This window comes from Ischnura elegans, chromosome 9 (assembly GCF_921293095.1).
Source record: "Ischnura elegans chromosome 9, ioIscEleg1.1, whole genome shotgun sequence".
NCBI classification, from domain to species: domain Eukaryota; kingdom Metazoa; phylum Arthropoda; class Insecta; order Odonata; family Coenagrionidae; genus Ischnura; species Ischnura elegans.
This window is the reverse complement of record NC_060254.1, coordinates 98,974,924-98,998,247: the sequence shown is the minus strand read 5'-3', so window position 1 is coordinate 98,998,247 and position 23,324 is coordinate 98,974,924. Positions and strand designations below refer to the sequence as shown.

General features: G+C 38.5%; 1 protein-coding gene across 8 annotated transcripts in view; it reads right to left on the bottom strand.

Moving 5' to 3' along the window:
- LOC124165227 (lachesin-like) overlaps positions 1-23,324 on the bottom strand; it is an 878,935-nt gene that overhangs the window by 433,531 nt on the left and 422,080 nt on the right. For all 8 annotated transcript variants that reach the window (XM_046542522.1, XM_046542529.1, XM_046542528.1 and 5 more), the window contains one exon: positions 12,115-12,415. In XM_046542522.1, coding sequence (XP_046398478.1) covers positions 12,115-12,196 — 82 coding nt within the window. In that variant the 5' untranslated portion in view covers positions 12,197-12,415. The remainder of the gene's footprint in view (positions 1-12,114; positions 12,416-23,324) is intronic.

Sequence of the window (23,324 nt, the reverse complement as noted above, 5' to 3'; positions counted from 1 at the left end):
TGTCACTAACGAGTGAGTTTTAGGAATTCGTTTGGATAAATAGACTAATCAGTACCTATTCAAATGAAGACCAATTGCATTTAGAAAGTCTATTTGCACGAACTGAACCTTAGTGGAGGAGATAATCCTCCAACATCAGTTCCTCGTATGATATGGAGCTTTCGAAAATCGAGACATCACTGCATTATCACAGAACTATCGAGTTTTTTAACGAAATATCTTTTTGAGTCCAGTGAGGCAGCACTAGTAATTAAATATGCAGTAATCCGGTTCTGAAATGATAGGTTGGGAAATTCCCATTCTAATTCAGGCACTTCAACAATCAATAGAAATTATTACGGAGGCTTCCGCGGTTAGTTGATTGGTGATGGTTTTCCGGGTTTACACCGCGTTGATTCATGTTTTGCGGACGACAGTTTCGGGCGCGTTCCAGCTCCCGTCTTCGGGTCCAAATGATTTGCAGATCTGTGATCCTTATTTATTTATAGCTAGTCAGGCGGATGTTGATTTTTAATTCCATTGTTGGAAAAGCCGTTTGAAAGATGAGGATAAAGGATAGCCGTCTTCTCTATTGAAGTTCTTTGGGTGACTCGCTATTTCAATCGCCTCCCTTATCAGCCGAGGGAAATATTTATTTTCCCTGGCGATGATTTTCGATTCTTTGAAAAAAAAACTAAAACTCTATATCATAGGGCATATTCCATATCGGATACAGATTCGCTCGCTAGAGAGAAACAACACCTCCTTACCACGCCCCAAGAAAATGGCTACGATCGGGTACTGATTCAAAAACTCGCGCGTAGGGAAGAAGAGAAAAGAGATGTGGCCATGGAAATTGCAAAGGAAGACCAGCAAAAGGCAAAGGCACATGCTGTCTTGCCGTACGTGGCTGGAACGTCGGAAAGAATTGCTAGAGTTCTTGCCAAACATGACGTTATGACGCGATTTATAAGTTTGAAGAAGACCTCTGACCTCCTCCGGAGTGAAAAAGATCGTCATCCATCAGATATCTATGAAAGAGTGTATGAAGTAACGTGTTCCTGTGGTTTATCATACATCGGGCAAACATCTAGATCCCTCAAATGCAGAATAAATGAACATCTTAAGGCAACCGAAAAGAAAAATTTTCGTCTTTCTGCGGTTGCAGAGCATGCACGGTCGGAACCTGGGCACGTCATATTTTTTCAAAGAATCGAAAATCATTGCCAGGGAAAATAAATATTTCCCTAGGCTGATAAGGGAGGCGATTGAAATAGCAGGTCACCCAAAGAACTTCAATAGGGAAGACGGCTATCCTTTATCCTCATCTTTCAAACGGCTATTCCAACAATGGAATTAAAAATCAACATTCGCCTGACTAGCTATAAATAAATAAGGATCACAGATCTGCAAATCATTTGGACCCGAAAACGGGAGCTGGAACGCGCCCGAAACTGTCGTCCGCAAAACATGAATCAACGCGGTGTAAACCCGGAAAACCATCACCAATCAATAGCAATATCTATCACAAAGGCTTACAAATAGATACTTAACAGTAAGCAACTAAATCATATTTTTTATTTAAAAGTATTAGTAGTCATTTGATTACATCTAATCAATGGTAAATAATTTAAATTTGAGAATGAAGAGAGAAGCAGCGAACATAATAACGCAAAGGAGTATCAAGCCGTGATTATTTTCACACGATACCAGTATCCCTTCACCCGCTAGAACACGAGCACAAGACAATAGATATGCGGCTGGAAGTGCTATTGAAGGTGGAGAGCAGCAAATTAAGACAACCAAAAGTTCAATCACCATATATTCCCATAAATATGAATGATCAGAGAAACATCAGACCTCTCAAATATGATGCAAAATTCAAGATTATGTCCTTCCTTCGCTCGCAAAAAATAGATGCATACATATATTCACCACATTTCACAGACATGAAAAAGCAACTACATAATCCACAAATAAGATGATACGTCCACAACTTCCCGGATTCCATTTTTAATGGCCAATATTTGTCCCCAGTGACAAAACTACTTAGGTATTTCCGAAAGCAACTCCAAATAGCTCTGAGAATTCAATTTTTTGTTACGACTCAAAAAATCGCACTGGGGCATCCTTGCTCAAGAGTTTTGACGTAGATGGGATATTTGCATGCATACGGATTGCAGGGATGAAGTTTGCGGTTAGAAAAGGACAGAGTAAGGAGGGGTGTGGGGTTGGAATGGACTCGCAACGGCGGCAGCGGAGAGTTTCAAGTCGTCCGACCCAGCAGAGAACGGGCACAGCAGCGCCGATAATTGAATGTGTAACCGTATCCATTTTGACTGGGGCGCATGGTAAGCGACTCACGTAGGACTCGACGGCGCGTGATCATCTGACGGCGGATGGATCAAGACACCCCTGTCCCTGAAGGCTCCTGCGTTGGAGGAAGTGGGTGGAGTGGGGATAGGAAAAGGGTAAGAAGGGAGATGGATAAGAAAGGGATAGGAGATTGATAAGATGAGGATAGAAGAGGGATAAGATGAGGATAAGAGAGGGATAAGATGAGGATGGGAGGGAGATAAGAAGGGGATAAAAGGAGGATATTAGTGGAATAGGAAGAGGGTATATTTTAAGACAAGAGATAGACAGGACAGGGGGTAGGAAAGACACACGAGTGGGATAGAAGCAGGGTGGGAGAGGAATACTGCTAAGATATAGACATTTTATGAGGGATAAAAGAGGTGGATAGAAGTGGCTGCAAAGTGTAAATCTGCGCTACTAAAGGCCTTTTTTCATGGAGAACCGTCATTTCGCAGGTTAGCACTGAAAACGCATTGAAATTGCGAGGAAGGGAGCTTGGAATTAGGGCAGAGGCTATTTTGCCGTCTCGAATCTACGCATTCTCGCATGTGTTCTGGGAATTCACCGCTTTACACGACGCAATTTTGATTGCGCCTTCGTACATACGTTGGATTGCGCAATGACTTGCTCCTACTAAAACTGCCTCAATAAATAATATGAATTTTTTGTATTATTTGCTTTAGTTATTCATTAACTGTAATAAATACAATTTTCTGTTAAAATAATTACCTTGAATTACTTAGGAATTTGGCTCATAAATGCCTGCATTAGTATTCCAGACAAGGAAAACCAGTTTCAACGCATTCGCGTAATAATCTGGTACACGTATTGACTGTGAAAAAAATATTGAGTGGATATTTTAAAGCCTGCTTTCGATTATCCTTACCATGCAACAATACATATATTTATCTAAAGTTATAACTCCCTTTGTTTATGAGTATTTCTTAAATATCTGTTGGTTTATGTGCTGAAAATTGAGATTTTAGGAAGTGGTTAATTTTTAGAGAGAATGTAACGGAAATATGGAAACGCAATAATGTTAGATGAAATTATCCCCCGCTCACCATCAGGTAAGAAACCTTTAGCAAGGCAACGTTTCATCATCGTCCACTCTCAAGTTGACTTCTAATTGAACTACCCGGAGACCAACACAAGAAATTGCAATGTACGTTGTCTGCCTTGAATGTGCTCAATCATGCACACTAAAATAATTATTAAAATGCGTAATAATTGTCCCACTTTGCATCAGAAATATGTAAAAAAAAATACAAAGACCATATTGTATCTATCCTAGCATTGATGCACCTGCATGGATATTTATCCACTCAAATATTTTGTATTTTTTTGCATGGTTGACGTAAACTTGCATGGAAGCAAAGCGTGATCAGTGAGAGCTCACACCGCCTGCTCTCACGTGCATCTCTTATGGTCTTTTTTTCGATGACTACGAACACGTAGCGTATTGCATGTTGGTGTTTTTATGTGGATTACAGCTATTACGGATTATTGGAGAGGAACCCGGCGTCGGCATTAGCGCGCTCGTAACGAAAGGCGCCAAGGGGACCACGGCTTAACGTCCCATCCGACGGACGGAGTGTTGAACTTGTAAATGTCCTCCACACAACACTCAAGCAGGGATCGGGCAGTCTCCGAAAATTCTCTGCCACTGCCGGGATTTGAACCCGAGCCCGCCCGGTAATAGGGATTATTATGGCCACGAATATTGCAAAAGAAGATCCTCAAGTCGTCCTCTAAATGTGTTGTAACCCACCGCGAATTTGAACGCGTTCATAAAATTCCCCACTTGTGTAGCTGATGAGCAAATGGATCCGAGTTTCACGGGGTAATAAGGTATAATTATGGTAATTAACCGAAATTTATACACATGGTGACGTTATATATCAATTTTATAACTTTTACATGCTACCTATTCCTAAAGTTAACAAAAATTATCACCGGGCCGCGGAAATTTTTGAAAAACGAATTAAATGAGACCGAAGTGACAACAGAAATCAGCCCATTAAGGGATGGAATAGGGCCTCCTCTATGCAGTGCCCTTGATTATGGCGCCACAGGGCGTAAGAAAAGTGATAGTGTGTGGTTAGGGGTTTGGCGGAAGAACAAGGGAGACATATAAACGGTTTGAATTGAGAGATATGAAAAGGGATGAGTGTGGAGCAGGATACTAATCGCAGCCAATGAGGACATCCCGCCGTTCACTCCCTCCACAGAATATCCAATTCGAACCTCAATTTGGGCTGAGCTACTCTCCAATTTCGATATCTCATTTAAATCCATGCTTTGCGTTGAAAAAGACGTCGCTAAAGATACATTTCGTGGCTTATACTTCTGAGTCCCTCTTTGCGTCGCACAGTTGGCTAGAATTGAAAAAAGCTGGCCAACATTAGAAATTTAGAATGTTACAGCCTGATTACACTTTATCCATGCAACAAGAAATTGAAGCTGTTTTAATTTTAAGTCCTTTTTTAAAGCCCAGGAGAGATCAATGAATTTCGTTCAAAATGTAAAATTTTAAAGCACCAGGTTTTTTTTTGCACCTCCGTGTACGTTAGCTCACAGAATTGCCCCATTGAGTAAAATGTGGGGACTATGCTACGGACTATGGGACGGAATGCGTTACTACCCACAGTAAAGGTACCATATTCCCTGTATTAGTCGATTTTTTGAGTATGTCCATATGTCGCTGTTTTAAATTTATACTCTGCTTCATTGCAAGACTGCCATTTAGGAACAGCGTAACAAGGTATTAGATAAGTTTATTAGCAAAATATACATTTGCTCCTTAAGTGTGGGCGATCCGATGTTTTCAAGTACCTTTTTCGAAAATAAATCAAGAATATTTACTTTGGTGATAAAGATTTTTTCGCTTTTGCACAGTATAATTATTGAATTCTAAATTAACCCTGTAATTTAAAAGTTTTATTTGAAATCTAATTTTTACTATTGTAATGAAACGTTTGACTAAAACAAAGTGAACAGAACATATTTATACGGTCGCAAAGTACCACGCGTATACTTTGCTTTCATAGAATAAGATAATAACCCACCTTACCCGCTCATTTACAAATGAAATTGCATATCCAATGAGCTACCGTCCAACGCCGAAATCAAAATTACGCAATTATTCATATTTTATAACGGACCAGGATGGAAATTCGTCACCAGTAGGTACAAGTTACCACGATTAAACCATAAATCGCTTACCGCATGTCGTACAATATCACCCTTCTTGTCAGATAATTTCACTCGTAATTGGCATATCACAACTCGATTTACCGCAATAGCTCCATATTGCTCTCCAAAAAAGTTTATTTATTCGAAAATCAATTCATTCAATCAATTCAATGTCAGCCTTGGCTTATCAGATTAATCGTGGTCAACCAATGGGTTTTTTCTTCTTTCTAGCTTGACTTCCGGCTTGTTCCGGTTTCACTTCCTCAATTCAATCAATTCATTTATTGTGACACACACAGCATTGTTGGGACTACCATCACCTTACATGAATTAATCCAAAATTATTTATTTTATTTTTTCTTACCATAAATTTTGTCTACCGTAAATCATTTGTTTTGTTTTTCATATCTTCACCATAATCAAATGTAAAGATAAGTAAGCAGGCAGTAAATTCAGATAAACCTATTAATAAATTATGGTGCAACATATACTTAGTGAAGCAATTCGTACTTGTTGAATGGTAATGCACTGGGAGTACATTTAACTCAGAGTGACCGATATATAAAATCTCTTATAGTATAACTCTTTTCTGGCATGAGACACTGAACAAACTAAGCTTGCATTACCCAAGAGAATTTGTGGTTTATTTCAAACCTGCCGCTTGAACGGCGGTGAAATTCAACTTGTAATAAACCACTACATTACTTACATTCACATTTCTTCTTACCTGGCGACGCCAGCAGGATGGCTGGAGAACCTGTGGTCACTTATCGACAACTCAACGCGGAGGAACGCCCGAAAGCCGAGACTCGTATGGAGAAACGCCAAGGAAACCTTAGAGCTAACTGTAAACCACATTTACCGCCAAGCGCAACGTTAGCGCTGGAATAGAATTCACCTTTTGGTATCAAAGGGCCCAACATTTAACACCGTAAACATAGGTAAAATTGCCCTAGTAATTCACAGCAACTAAGAGAATAAAATCACCATTCAGCCCTGATGAAGAGCGCCGAGACGGAGCTTGAAACGTTGGCCGTTATGATAGAATTAACCCGATGGGAATCCCGAGAACAATTTACCCAACTATGAGAATATGTTTCCAGAGCATGAATTAGCGGTTCGGCATTCGCAGTAATCAAATTGAAGAATGAATTGATAGCCATCAGATGAAATTTAATTATTTGATCTAAAAAATCAAAAGAATGCAGTCCCTCAAAAAAGGTAGCGAACAGAAATATTAAAAATATGTCAAAGAGCAAACTAATGTCTACACGAAGAGAGTTCGAAACGTGTAAGATCTTTCAGTTTTTCCTTCGAAGCAGTGACATGGACAGACAACGAAGCATCGAATTAGGGTAGAAAGTTAATATCAATTAGGGATGGTCGGATCGGATATCTCGGATCCAAATATCCGCGGATATTGACCTTCATTGGATACATCGGATCCGAAGTCGCGGAAGACATCGGATCTGGATCCGAAATTTTAAATAATAGCCTCAGTGAATGCAACGAAAGTGCTATATCCCCCTCATCATACTGAAGCATTTTCGGATGAAACACAAGTCGGTATGCGATGGGAAAGTGACGAAATTCGGAGGAAACGTGCGTGAGGAAAATTTGAATTCAGTCGATGGCGGGTAGCCAGGAATTTCGTAACGGGGGGTCCTAAACCAGGGGGGAAAATTTATAAACAACAGGGTAAAAAGTAGAGGGTTTCATACTAATTTTATCAACCTTCATAATCGAAAAAAAAAACTTAATTTTTCAAAGAAATCTATTGTAAATCCATGATTTTTCATTATTTTGTTTCCTTTTATGAAGGAAAGTCATTGTGTTTTTATATTTCGGGGAGTCCGGACCCCCCGGACTTTCCCCTTTCGCTATGCCACTGGTCAGTGGTTTATCCGAAGATTTTTCCTATTTTTATTTCCAAACCCAAGCGTAATAGATTAGGTCCTGAGCTTGTAAAGATGTTTTAAAAAAAAAAACAACTTGAAACCCCATAAAAATGATTTTTAATTTATAAAAATATTAAAATGTGAATGAAAATCTTAAAAGCATTCCTTTGATTGCATGTACCCAGAATAAAGTTGAATAATTACTTCGTTTTTATGGCAGGAATTTGAAAATGCATTTGGATCCTTAAATATACGATCCGAAAGATCCGGCTCCGAAAATTAAGGATCCGAACCGAATCCGGATCCGAAATAAATCCTGGATCCGTCCATCCCTAATATCAATCGTAGGAAAATAAGTTATCTTACATCTAAACATTAAAAGGTGGTAGTGACTTGAAAATAGTAGTGAATAGGATCGTCAAAAATATGTAAAAACAGCAAGCAAACAGAGTTCGAAACGCCGAAGGTCATTCAGGTTTCCCACAAAAGCAGCTGCCTGAAGGGTAACTCAACCCTGAACGCCTGCGGGGAAGAGAGCTCTGGATCCACTCTGAGTAGTCGACCGCGAAAACATTCGATTGTTAGGACCAATTTGTACGCATGGACACGTAGCACTCAGCCAAGGGCGGTTAGATTCGAGGCATAAGCGGGCGGAATCGACCAGATCCAGGCTGCGAGCTGAGCAGAAGCTCTTCCACTTATCTGAAGAGAGACAGAGAGATAATTTCGAATATCACCACAATCGCGAGCGCACATGCAAGGTTCTGTTTACGCAAGGGAACACTGCCGCCACAGTCCAGGGACTCAAACAGTTTCAATCCCCCCGCGGTGAGCTTTGGGCTTCGCCATCAAGAAGCGCAATATCGCCGAGAATTTGACTCGCACAGGAGTCCGCTGCGAAAACCCATCTAATCAGAAAGTGGCTGACGCGCGCCGTGGATTCGCTCAACTGGGAGATTGCGATAAAGAGACCTCTTGTGTGACAAAGCAGTCGATTAGGAACTACGCAGCCAACGCGTGCGTGTTTATGCTCAGCCTTTTAGGGGAGAAGTTGTTAGGAGGTTAGGTGCTGTAAAGGAAATTCCCACACCACAAATGGCACCAACACTTCACTGCTTCAGCGAAACAGCTTATAAGAATCCGAAAAAGTAAACAAATACGAGAAATTCAATTAAATTACTATTAGAAGTTAAGAATGAGAACATTAGAAGCATTTTTTTTATTCAGGATTAATATGTAAGTTAATCCTGGGACAATCCAAACTTGAGAGGCTAACGATTAACATTTATTTCCTTCGTTCATAACTACTTATCATAGCAAATGAGCTTAAGCTTAATTATCAAATAAGCAATTTTCCAGGGTTCAAAATCAGCATTTTGGGAGAGTAACATCGTTGTGCAGAGCAGGTAACAGAATTCAAGGTAGGAAATAAAATAGGCATATTAAAAAATTTCTCGGCGTCTATAGTTGTTCACGAAGCAAAATAAAGGCAATGGAGAAATAGATTAAAACATGAAAATGATTTAGGTATTGAGGAAATGCAGAGATTTTCGTTAAGTAAAAAAATGGAGATATTATAATACTACCCTTACACATTCAAATTTAGGCACCTGAATACTCAGATGAGAGGTCCCTCGAGACTGTAGACTGTGGTCCACAACTTTTCCAAGCCAAGCGTGCCAAAAGCTACCGATCGCCACGAAATCCACGGAATCAAAGGAAGCTACTCGGCAAACTCCTTTCCCGAAGATAGATCCGAGGTTTTCCCGGCGTATGATAATGTTGAAGTTGTTTCGGGTTTCCAACCGGATGAGGTTCTCCATCTCTGCCGACGTTTCGATGATCATGTCGTCCATCGTAACACGGCCATCGAAACGTCGGCAGAGATGGAGAACCTCATCCGGTAGGAAACCCGAAATAACTTCAACATCCTTTCACGAACTTTAGAGGCCTTTCATTTGTAGCACGGCATTTGCTTTCCCCGCAAACGTTTTTGGGCAGCAGTGGACAAGTGAGTTGATTTGCACCAATCCTATGTGCAGCGGGAGACTCCGTATAATTACGTTAGTTCGCAGTAATTCCGCGTTCGCAACGTCGAATTTTATTCGTTCGCCACATGAGGTGTCTCGCCTCATCCCCTGCGCCATCTATATTGCGTCGCGTCGAAGATCGTGGTGCATACAGTCAGGGTCCTAAAGGGTGAGGATTTTCCAGCCCCACCACGTTCCTTGAGCTTTCATCATTTTTAGTTTCACTTTTTTGAAACTGGATGTCAGATGGCAGTAGGGAGCAATGCGAAGATACTGTGATATTTGCATTGCATGGAGTATAATAGAAATGACCCTCAAAACATGGGACTGCAAAGGAATTTAGTAATGTCTTTGTGATAAATGGCTTGAGGTCTTTTTTAGTCCCTGGATACCCTACGGGCTATATAGATACAAGAAAAGGAAAAACTTTCCGGAGCGAAGGCTAAGAGTTTGTTCAAGGCTAATGCAAGTACCTTGTAGCATTCAATGATAACCGTATATTCACATATTATCTCCGTTTGTGATATTTTAATGTATCCATTCTGTAACTTTCATTAATTGAGGAATAATTATACTGTGATTTTCTATCTGATGTGAAGGTCATCGATTGTAAACAGTTTACATGAGTACAGGAAGGGTAAGTGGGGGTCAATTTACATCCAATTTACACAAGAAAAATAGTAACTTGGTTCAGTTGTGGAATATATACAAAAATATGCATAAATGCATGTTTTAAAGGTGTAATTCTTCGAAAAAAAAGTAATGGGACAACCTTGCCGTGTTTTTACAGGCCTCGAAATTCTGAACAATTTCCTAACTTCCCCGAACAAATAATCTCCGTTGGTAATATTTTAATGCATCTATTCTTTTACTTTTATTATTTGAAGTACGATTTACTGTAATTCTCTATCTAATGTGAAGGCCATTTTTTGTAACCATTTACTCCCCCCCCTTTTAACCCCTGTGCCCCTGTAACCCCTTGAACTCAGCCTGTATTTGCTACTGTGTAAGTATAACCCATTTTAACCCTGGTGCAATGGAAATTATTTTCCATTTCACAAATCAATAATTTACGCCTTTCGTGGCCTTATTTATCTTCTGTTGGAAATCAAAATATTTCGAAATGCCGTAAATTTAAGTAACAGAAGCAGGCGAAATGAAGTGGAATGACATCCTGTAAGTATTAAAAGAAAATAGAGATGGCACTTTTCCACAGGTTTATTGAGAGTACGACGCGTTTCAGCCGCTAAGTCATTATCAAGTACAATTTCTTACAATTACCATTACCGTTGTACTTGATACGGACCTAACGGTTGCAATGCGTCGTACACTAAATAAACCTGTGGAAAAGTGCCATATCTATTTTTTTAATACTTCCGTAAATTTAGACAGAAACCGTCCATTATAGCCTCACATGAATGGGTAGCGTCACCCCGCGGCAGGCTTCAGAAAAGGTATAACGATTAAGTGCTGAGTAGGTCATCCTATTATTTTTAATTTATTTGGCATGTACTGTGACAAAGTTTGTAACACTTATTTTTCATTTGTTTTGGGTTGGATGTGGCTGTGACGATTGATGGGAGAAGGACAATGAAAGGGGCAATAATGAGCAGCAGAGGGGAATGGAGCAATCGGAAATTCCACTGAAAATGGATGAATATGTGATAAAAAAATATCCTTCGTGCTGAAAATTACAGTGAAAGCAGTTCTTCTCTAACCTGCGTACTATTCTTAAAGATTCGAAGACTATTTTCAAATTCGAATTTGAAAATAGTCTTCGAATCTTGCGCTCCAAACGACCCATCGCCATGTTGGCTGATCGTAACGTCAGAGTCCAGTAAACAATACATTTACGTGGTGCCAGTAGAGAGTAGACTATTTTTCCCAGTTTTAGAAATACCTATGTATCTCTCTGTACAATTTATTTTTTTATATGTTAATTTCATTATCAGTCATGTGAAATATTTATCCTGAATATTGGACAGGTTTAAAGAATGTATGCATGCCGGAAGATGCAGCACAGTCTTGACAAATAGCGCTTATTACTTTTTCATCACCCTTATCTACGGCGATTTCCACAGTATTAGAAAATTACTAAATTAATCTACCTTCAGAATGTTCCCAGAATACGTCTTTTCGACGTCGGAGTCAACCATTGCGCAATACATGCACCGTAACACTATTAAACTATTCACAACTGTTTTCACACACCCTTAAAGCAATGAATCATTAGATGTTTGTTATCGTCGTTACTGTTTTGTTATTGCCATGGAGCCAGTCTGCTTACTCGCATTCTGACGTCACAGGGCGTTCTTGTAACCCAGAAGAATTCAGCAATTTTTGCGAACTTTGATGCTCTCTAGCAACAAGAATATTGAGAATTATGAAGTCATATTTCGCATACGTTAATAAATTTAACTGACTTACCTAGACATGTAAATAATATTACCTTTTTAATTTTAAGAGAGCACCCCATTGTTGTTAACGCGTGGGAGGGAGTGTATAGAAGTTGGATTATAAAATTTGTGGCGTGCGGATGTGTCTTTGCTCCCGAGTTTTTAACTTATTATAAGTGTTCTAACAATATTTGTGAATTATGGAGAGGAAATAAAAAAACGTTACAAGTTGGAAATTACGACGAGCGTTGAACTCACCGATGGTGATGGGTGCCGCGAGGACCGCGCACAAGACGGCCGTCCAGAGGCCGGCCTTGGCACCCTCCCACCAGGGGCCCATCGCACTCGATCCACCGCCGCTGCCTCCGAAGACTGGCCGCACCCGAGGTGGGCGTGGGTTGGAGGAAGTCCCGGCGGACCCGTCGCTCCCTCGCCCGCAGGGGAGGAAGGCCACAGGCGCCGGCAGCGAGGGCCGCCCTAGCGGGGCAGCCTGCCCTCTAGAGCGATGACCGCCTCCTCTCTCCCGGGGTCAATCCTGCCTCGGCATCGGTGAATTCTCCTGTCGGATGAAACGAGGAAAGAATGGACATGTTAGGATTTATATAGACCTCGCGTAGTTCGTGAGGAGGGCTGTGAGAGAAATAAACGCAGGAGAAAGCAAGTAAGTATTGAGGGTGCAGAAATAATGATATGAAATTTTAACCCTGGGGAGATAATGTCAGTAGGAACCAAAATTATTGATGATACTTAGGTCTAAAATGTACCATTATTAATGAGTAGAAGCTTTGAGCTAAGCGTTCCGATATGCCCCGAGTTTGCCCTGTTACCAAATGCCTTGTATTCAAAGCAATTTCCTGTAGGCAAAGCATTCCAATAAAGTCAACTTTCTTGGGAGAGGTGTCGTGGAACATAACCAGTGACAATGATAAACGAAGATATCGTATTTTCCTCAATATATTAACCATATACTACACGTACTTCGATTGTTATAGAATCACCCTCAGGTACTATAGAAACAGACAAAAAATTCAAATTCTTGTTAAACTTCATCTTCAAGTTTTTTTTTAGGTTACATGGAATAGATTAGATTAGATTATTCGAGTTAAAATAAAACCGACATCAAAAATTATTACCCAGTCGTATTTTGACTTTATTTATGGGATAAAACAAATAAAAATTTTAAATTTTTGCCTTGAAATTTTCAGAGTACTTTCTAAAGAGTCCCTTTGTAGACCCCCATATCTTACTGACTGAAATTATGTACCTGTGACTCAAATATAATAAAGACACCTACGCATAAACCCTAAGGAAAATTTTAATATATAGTTATTCGAAATACAGTTGACGACTACAGAATAAAGTTCCCAAGGTCAACAGTGACTACCTTGTAAATTACAAGGTGAAATCATGGGCTTAAAAAGAAGTAAGTAAGAATAAAACGACCAAGTGAGTGGGAATTATGCGTTCTCTGAAGGTCTGTTTATAGATAGAAGTGCCTATATCCTTTATCTGCTTTTAAATACTACACGAAAAAAAAAGATTTGATTAAACTATCGAACTGGTGTGATAGGGAGTATTTTTGTTAAATATACTTAAACTTTGATGCAAATTACTAAGCACTTGATTTATTTTACCAAACGCTAGCGTTAGCTCTTGATCAAACATTTTGATATTTCATAATTTGGTCAATTGTACGGAAGAGTTTGGTAAAAATGACTGACTTAATTCAATACGATTCTGAGTTTGGTAACTTTTATCGAAGCTATGGTTAATTTTACGAAGGTGATTTCTTGTTTGGTAAAAATTATCAAACTCTACATTGCTATGCAAATTTGGTTTGATAGAATTTACTAAGTGTTTCGTAATCTATCGAACGGTCTGTCGTTCCTCCTATGTTTATACCAATACACATTTGCTGTTGAAAGATTCTTAAACAGGCCTTACATGAAAGATAGGTTGGTAGATATGATTTTGTTTTCATTATTTGTGATGGCGATAATGTTTTAATTTTGTTTACGTTCATTCTTCTATTTTTTTCTGATTTAAAATGCATTGCTATCCGTTAGCTGGTGCATCAAAGACAATGATTGAATTGTGTATTATCATGGACATTAAAGCTGTAAGGAGATGTTTGTGTATTTCGACACATTAAAACTTTAATTAGAGGGACTCCTGAGGTATAATCATTCGCGATCATGTTTAATAACATGTGATAAAAGCCGTGATACTAGACCCAATCCATGCTAAGGATGTCACCCAGCACGTTAAAGCCATCTCTATATCGATATATAAAGCCTGCAAATAAAGTTTTCTTGCGCATCTGCACTAGATATTCATATGGAGTAACTCCGTAATGCAATTATATGCATCAAGTATTCCTCTTAAGCATACAAAGGGAAACTGTAGTCACACCTTATTGACATTTCAAAACAAAGGTTAATTACTTACAATAATTATATATTACGCCATTTAAGTGAGTATTTATTATGGCAGCCGATTTAGACTGGTTGTTAGAGTCCGTAGCTACCACGCGGGGGCCAACGTTTAATGCTTCATGCAGGATTGTTATTTTTCCACTTTATTTTTATTTCTTTTGCTAAATCTTACGTTAAACTCCTAATTTTGTTATTTTCAATCAGTATAGTGTTTTCTGGGTTGAAAATCTTCCACATGTGCACGCTACGTCGGTTTTATTACCCTTTCGAATTTGATACTTTTTATCGAACTGCTGTGGCCATTTCGGTAACAATTACCAAACCAGTTTGATAGAACTTATCAAACTGGTTTGGTAATAATTACTTAATTTTTCAATGTGCCATATGAACCCAAAAGTTTGATAATTTTATCAGAATTCGATAGTTCTAACTAAACTTTATTTCCCGTGTATTATACTCAATTTGTGCAAGGAAATGGCTACCAGGCACCTAAATACTGAATGAATTACTGCCGTAAGTAATTTTGATATCCATTAATTTAGGTTAAAGCAATGCAAGCCCATTCTATCCTATTTTCTACCATCGTGAAAAATTAGGTGACTAATTATTTCCAAACATCTAACACAAACATATTGGAAAAGGGTGTAACATCGTGATCGATTCCATTGAACATGATAAATTTGCTTGCTTTTAATTCACTCACTCACATCGCAACTCAAACCAAAGTAAGTGTAATCACAGGAAAAAATAGCAAGGCGGAAAATACAGTTTTATGACAATGGACGACCTCTCAAATGGGCAGGGGCTCATTCTTTTTAACTGGAGATCATTGTTAACAACTGACGCCGAAAGGATTGCATGCATGTTATTCTGAAGTTCACTGTATTTCTCTCTATAATATGAAGGCCATTGTTTGTAACCATTTACCCCCTACCCACTTGAACCTATCCCGGGTTCGCCCGTGTGCGAGTATAACCCATTTTAACCCTGTTGGAATTATAATTATTTTCCTTTTGATAAATCCATAATTTACGCCTTTCTTAGCCTTATTTAAAACTTAAAACTTACACACCCTAAATCTACACCCGTACTGCACAGGGCGGCCAGATTCGTGATAAGTTGTAACGATACAAAGTGTTGCGTTTCTAATGTGTTAGGAGAGATAGGAAGAAATTTTTACACGGGCGTGGAGCGAATTGCTGTCTAAATTTACTGAGCAAATTCGGTTCACTAATCGAAATGGTTCGGCAGAAAGTACGCTGAGTACTTCTTTTTTAAATTAAATTTCGATAATATCCCACTGAGCATCACATATGCAAGACTAGCTTTTCTTTCTTCCGTCTTTACACTGCTGTGTGCATTGAATATAAATTTCAGAGCCGAAGTTTTAAAAGAGGTGGTGTCGAACGGATGTTCCTCGTTCCCATTCCGTTTACATTTTCACTTTTATAAATCAAATTCAGATATGTTTATCAGATTACATTTCTGTATTGGGTTACGTTTGCGAAGGTGCAGGTGGTTAGGATCGAGCTCAAATTTCCCTTTGTGAATCGTATCACATTACTTTATCACTTCACTGTATCCGTGTACATAAATGCTTTGATGGATGGAATAGAGCTAAATTTTCCCTTCGAAAAACTTATCACATTACTTTTCCGTTTTGGGTTACATTCCTGGGACACCAGGTAAGCTCCATGTTTCCCTCTAAAATGGTTTCATTTTACCTTTCCATTTCGGATTTCGTTTTGGTAGAGGCAGCTGGATGTTTATCGGAAAACTTCCAAGGTCTGGAATAAGTATTCTAAACCGATTACATTCATGACTTTATATTATATTATTTATAATTCAAAATAAAATATTAGCCCGGAAGATGTTACAACTGCGTTCTATCTATGGTTAGCGCCAATATTGGATAATTTTTTTCATTTTGTTCCATGGCAATTAGGTTCTTGAGGCATATAGTGAAGTATACTCAACTAGTGATCATTATTGGCATTTGAATGCATTAAGTTCTGTTCTTCTAAACCTGAGATCAAATTTTCTAATTAAAAAAAATACTTAAAACCCTATTCTTTAGTTTACGGAGTTATGAGCTATTTTACAATATTGGAGATATTCAGAATTTACTAAAGACAGTCAAATTCATAGTAATTAAGCTCTAAATAGCTAATTTAAGCCTTATATTTTGTCATGATAAAGCTTAATGAAGACAGAGATATTATGGCCCGGTTTGGTTTCAATTAATTAGCTTTTTAAAATGTGAGCAAGACCCGTTTCTAAACCTGAATTCAGGTACATACTACCAGACCCGATTCTTTATGAAAAACTCAGCAACGATTTTTAACGGACTTAAACCAATATTCCACAAGACTTAACTGAGTCTCGATTCCCATTAAGATTTCAGCACTCGTCAAGAGAAAGTAGAACCACAACAGCTTCCTATAAGTACATTTTTTTCTGTGACGTTATTTCGGAATAAAAAAACTTTCTGCTCGCTACTCCACAGAAAACCGTGGAGGACTTTTTTTTCCGGAATCACCTCTTCAGTCGCTTTTATTGCCCTCCCAGGACCCGAGTCCTAATAACGACCGAGTCCACAAAAAATTGAGAGGCTCCCGTGAGAAAACGATGCTGAAAAAAAGGTTTCAGCGGCATTGGAGAAGAATGGAGAAAGATACGAGGATGAAGACCAAAGGCGGGAGAAAATGGAAGACTGCTCTTTCGAGGCTTCTCCAGACAGGAGAGAATTTATTCGGAGGATGAAGGGACAGGTTCATTTTTCAATTAGAATGTTTTTCATGACTGAGTGAAGGAGGTATAACATGCGCGACGATTCTTCCGGGAATTCACTGCGTGGATGTTTCGAGGGATTTTCGCATGGAACATTATCCGGCGAAATTTAACGGAAATTCCTAATCTCCATGGGAAAAATAATGGGTAAATTTCCACAATTTCAATGTTAATTCTAAAAAGGTTCAGCCGGCATTACAATTACCTGGAAATTCACCAGTGTTTCGTTCACATTCTAGGGATAACAGTTTCGCCTACGTTTTAGTAGGCGTCTTCAGGTCTAAGTGGTTCTCCCTGCACTGTGTTGTCTCGTTAAAAATTTATTAATGTTGTGATATTAACATACTAATTAAGATACAGCGATTATTTTTACACGAAAACGCTATCTCTTCGAAAGCACTCAGCCTGATAACGCCTACTGAAACGTAGATGAAACTGTTTCCCACGTTGTCGATGTAAACCTAAGAGAAATTCACCATAGCTTTTTCATAAGTTTGGTATCATCCTTCGCAAAATTTTTTGCTATGAGATGTGCATATAAGTCTTAAATAACTGCTATTATTTTTTAATAAAAAAGTTACTAACTCAATCTAAAGCTTAATTTCGATTTTTCGATTATATAATTGTTTAACAACCGATTTTTAGGCTAAATATATGCAACTGATTTATGTTTGATATATTAACATTATTTTCTGAAGGGATTTAAGGGAAAATATCACTTAAGAGAAATTTAAGAAATACACACGAACTAGGATATTATCATAACAAGTCAGCGTACGCATTAGAGAGAGCTGGAAAACTTGATTCGGAAATTACAATAGCTTTAAATATACACAATTAAAAGAATTAATAAATACACAAACAAAATGACACAACGGTTGTAACACTTGCACCCGTATTAATCCCAGTTGGAAATGGTGATGCTGCATCATGATAATGAACAAACATTAATTCGCGTTTTATTTGCCGTTGACATGAGTAAAAGTTATGCCGCAGGGTGCGTCTTTCGAATGCTTGAAATGTATACCCTAATCCTCAAGTCGGAATGAACCAATCCTACTCATGAAAATATTCGCAATCCCGAAAGAAATTTAATAAATGCGGCAATATAACGTTTTTTTAGGCAGAAAAGGCTCCTATTTCACTACTATATCAATGATCTTTAACTAAAGCCTCAAAATTGGAACATAACTTTTCGTAACAGTGATAACAGTCCTGCATCAATGCGTTAATATCGCAAGCGATTCTGCGGTAGTTTCTTATGATCCTGAGATCATTCAAACGCATTTACGTTTGCTCGTAAGCCACTGACTGGGGTAAGCCACCAGCTCAAAATCCATTCTAAAATACCTCACATTCCGAAGAAATCTTCCGACTCAGACTTTGCCACTCATACCAGAAAGGAGATAAAAATATTTGGGAGATGATTCTGAATCAAAGGCGATCGGAAGGAAGGGAGAAAGCGATGACGTAAAAACGAATAGCAAACCGCGCAGAGGAGGATGGAAATCGTTATATCGAGCTTGTAGGGATGATGGCGGGAAAATAGTGTCTCCGAGAGTGACAATGCGATGCCTTCTAATCAAAGATCGCTGCCACAATCTCTCACTTTTTCCTTTTTGCAATGCGGGCGGGTGCAGGAAGATGGGTGATGTCGACAAGATAAGAGAAAAGAAGGAGATCGGATGGAAAACATCGACAGGTCATCGAAGTTGCTCCGCCTGCGCTGGTGTAACATCGATCACAAATAAACACATTCAAGCCATTAAGAGGAAGAACAAGGTCGCACTTTGTCTCTGCTCGTGACGGATTGCTCGTTTAAAACTTAGGTATGTTAAAAGTCTGGAAATTGCGCTTAAAAATGTGAACATTTTCACAGGTTCGAATGGCGATACTAGCGTAGGGCTAAGAAAATCGCTGGTTACAACTTTCATATGAATGCCTTTGCTAAAAAAATAATGTAAAGCTCTTAATACCTTAATAATCTTGATAGAATGCGTAAGAATGTCATAATATAAGTCTTTACAATAAAAAATAGGTTTAGATGAGATATTTATATTGAGTTGCTGGTATCGATGTGAAATAAGGTTAGTGATAGAATATAGAGTGAATAGGACAGCTCTTAAATGTTGAATTAAAATTTAAGAGCTGTTAAATCTCTTAAAAAAAAAGCTCTTACATTCGGTTTAAAAATTGAACATTTAAGCTATCATCAATTTGAGTAGGTATATTAAGAAGGTATGTACGGAAACCAAGGGGATGGCTCTGAACAGGAGGTAGAGACAACATTGTTGTTTGTGGCCTCGTGCCATAGAGAGGAAGTCAGTTCATGATGATTCTGAGTAAATTTATCTTGCTTCTACACCAATCGATAAAATTGTGGAAAACAAAACTTTTTTCATGAAATTCTTGAGAAGATCTTGCTATCTGTCTGTCATCCGCGATGAAAAAACCTTAGAAAACCCTTAATGGTCTTGATATTTTTTAATGAGTGTGCAATGTTACAAATTATTTTATTGCCAACTAATACACTATTTCGGTTATCGCAGGGCACGTGTCCATGAGAGGTTAGACTCGTGTGGAGGAGATGGGTGAAGATATTTTAGATTCCGACATAAAGCAGCATTAGATCTCTAGTCGTAGATCTGAAGTGTACTTTGTAGAGTAAAATTCTCATTGATAATCGTTTTTCGGGTTACTGCCGCGTCGACTCATTTTTGATGGACGACAGTTTCGCGCGTATTTCAGCTCCCGTCTTCGGGTCTAAAATGATTCCAATGCGGGAACTTTTTTTTTCTTTATCAGTATATAAATATACGTTTATTAAAGTGCCCAATGCGGCACAATATAATTATGGCATGTGATTAAGGTTATTTTTTCGTATAAAAAAATCTTTTCGTGCTTTCTCTTGGACGTTCAAAATTGTACGCGTCAATCACGTTTGGAAAGTGAACATATTTTCCAAAAGGTGGAAAATTAAATGAAAATAAGATTAGATGATAATAGATAACTTTTACTTCAAAATCCTATTCAACTTTCAGAAAAATAAAAGTGCATTTAATCCATCGAATACAATGTTTTTCATTTATAAATCATATATCAACATGGTGCTACAGATTTTCTCCAAATCTAAAAAAACTAAGCATTAATTCAAATATGAGTGAGCGCAAATTTATAGGTATGGATTAAATAATTGTCGATTCAACGCCATGTTAGAAAATATTAGGCCATCTTCAAGAACTAAAAACCACGGTGATAGTGAATTTTAAGAACTTGCTATTATAGAGAATAAGTGTTAACTTTCTATTTTATCCTTATGTTCATGGATGAAATATGTAGATTAGAGAACTATTTCAGCCGAATGAAAGACCCAGTGGGAATTCACAAAAATGTATACCTCAATATTCTCAAGCCATGCGAACCCAAAAGCTAAAACACAACTTTTGTAACACATGTACGCTGAATAATCATCAGAGGAATAAGAATATGTGACAATCAATAAGTTCCGCGTGCATAATGCAGAGACTTATCACTTTAATCGATGTTTCAGACAGAATCTACCGACCCCTACCGATGCTCATCCGCAAATGGAACTTCTCCTTCCGCGGGCGACAAGGGATGGTGGGGGGATGTAAGTTGGGGGGGGGGGAAGCAAGAAAGTGCTGAGTTTCATCCCTCGCACTTCCTTCTCCTTTTTACCCCACACCTCAGCCTCCGACGTATATATATATAAGGCAGCTCAGTCTCGCAGACAACCCCCCTCCACTATTCCCTCGTCGCAGGCGTGTGAAAGCCACAAAACCTTTGCTCTCCTCAAACTCAGCCGGTGAAAAGATTTCTTCGACTTGGGATGTCGCATCGGTTGAAAAACATCGAGTTTCTGCCGAATTTCCGATTTTTCGTGATGTAGTACCACCGCATTAAGAGGACGTATCACCTCGCCTCGAACCCCTTTTTCGTTACATATTAAATTTCTAGAATCAAAACGAAGATGATAGATGATACTGGGACTTAAGCAAACCACTAAGCAGCTACTTACTTAGTGAGGTAACCAAAATCAGGATCACACATCATCCTATAAAAATCGATGGTTGTGAAGTTTGGTCATACGCAAAATCTAAAAGAAAAAAATGTGATAAATTTTGAAAATGAAATACCAAGGAAATTATATGAGTCTGAAGCAGGAGAATCAGAGAAAATTGAGAGTGGAGAGAGCCGGGTATAATAGAGTAGTTACCTTCATCAAAGAAAACGAAAGGCATTGATTGCGATTTGTTACCCACCATTAGTGTATTCATAATATACAAATTATTTGGTTTTAGAAATACCGGTTTACACGAATGGGAATGGTCAATTTTATCCTCATTTGAAAAAGGCCAGATTGGCGTCCATGCGATTCCACTCCAAGTGACGTCACAGGGACCTAGTTTCTATACGAGAAGATAGGAGTTTTACATTGTCTGAGATTACCAATACATGCATGAGGCACATACTTCAGGGAAATATCTCTTAATAATCACCTATTAAAACTGCCTAACGTCGGAAAGTTTTATTCGTTTGATTATGTATTAATTATCCTTATTTAAGCCAAGCACTGCCAGCTAGCAGGGTACTCTGCTGCCTGCTCCTGCGTCGTATCAGCGTTCAAAGTCTCACCCCAAGTTCACCTCATTTGCAACAGCGGGAACCAGAACGACGTCACACGGGGTTTTCCCAGCATTCATACTTAGCCGTCGCCTTTTAGCGCGCTTGAAATTTTTCACTTTTCATTTAATCGCGAAAAATATATATCGTCACTTAAAATCTAAAAGCGTGAAATACGTACTCCAGGAATAATAATCTCTCGATTTAGGTAATAAAAAAAAATAGGAAACCACCCTATTGGAACAATAAATTAAAAGCGTTTAAGATGGTTGGGACTCATATTGATTATGGAAAATACCAGCATGAAAAAGCAGGTTTTTAAAGGTATTCCCAAAGGTAGAGGATCAAGACTGCATGGGAGAGACTAAAGGATGAAAGGACACTTGGAACAGAAAAAGAAATGACGGAAGAAAGAAGAGTGGACGTTGGTGAGGCCAAAAACCATCTTGGGCTCACATGGACATGTGCCTACCTAAGTAGAACATTTAAATTTTAAAACTTATGCCATCACGAGGAAAATAAATTCAATAGAGATTCTGGATACTCCATCAGCAATACCTGGAAAACCGTTCTACATAAGATATTAGACGTTGGGGAAAATTCGCGAAGACGGAAATCCGAAACTAACGCCATCTAGCGACATGGGTCTAGCCAATCACAATGCTCTTTGCTCTTTATTACAGTTAGAGAACATATTTTTTTTCAAGTCACATATGGAAATAGATTGTTTCATAAGTTACATATATGTGCGATAAAAGAACTGGCATTATACTGTTTAGTTTTTTATATATATTTTAATGAAAAATTTTAACAATATATTTTACATTTATAACAAAATATTTTAACACTGAGACTTAGCAACCACAAACAAACAAAACAACATTCAGCCCTGAGGATGAGCCCCGAGTCGGAGCTTGAAACGTTGGCCATTATGGAAAAATTAACCCGGTGGGAATCCCGAGAAGATTTTTACCCAATAATGCCATCACGTTTTTGGGGCATTTAGAACGGATTTTTTTTTATTTTTCCCCAGTATTTCTTCTAATGAATAATATTAGCATTTGAGAGACAATTTAATGTCAATTCTCCTTTATACACCCCGAGAATTCATGGGTGATAATGGTAATTTTATACCAGCAATAGGCCTTTAAAAAGTCAGGAGCAAGACCTGTCGACAATGAGTCATGCAACCTCTGAAGCAGAAGTTATTCCTCGACGTGACTCATATGATAGCAGCTCCAAAGATTTTTTCTCGCTATTACAACCGGCTCATAAGTGATACTCGAGTGCGAATATTCCTCCTCGTGCCAGATGTGGAAAAGCAAGAAAAAATATTTGAGTCTCCTATTTTTTGTAAGAAAATATAATTAAAGCTTGGCTCGCATTTGTTTCCTCGTGCACAAAAATTGAAAAATTGCTCTAGCCATTTCTATCAAAGCGTATTTAAATCAACGTCGTAGGTTCGCTTATATATCGGATCGAGGTCAACCCTGTCCTGAATCGATTTCTTCTCCCTTCGTGGTCATTGTCAACACGTAACGATATCGGAGTCAACTTAACGTCCAACCCTTACGCACAAAAAATCGATGTTTAGAAAAA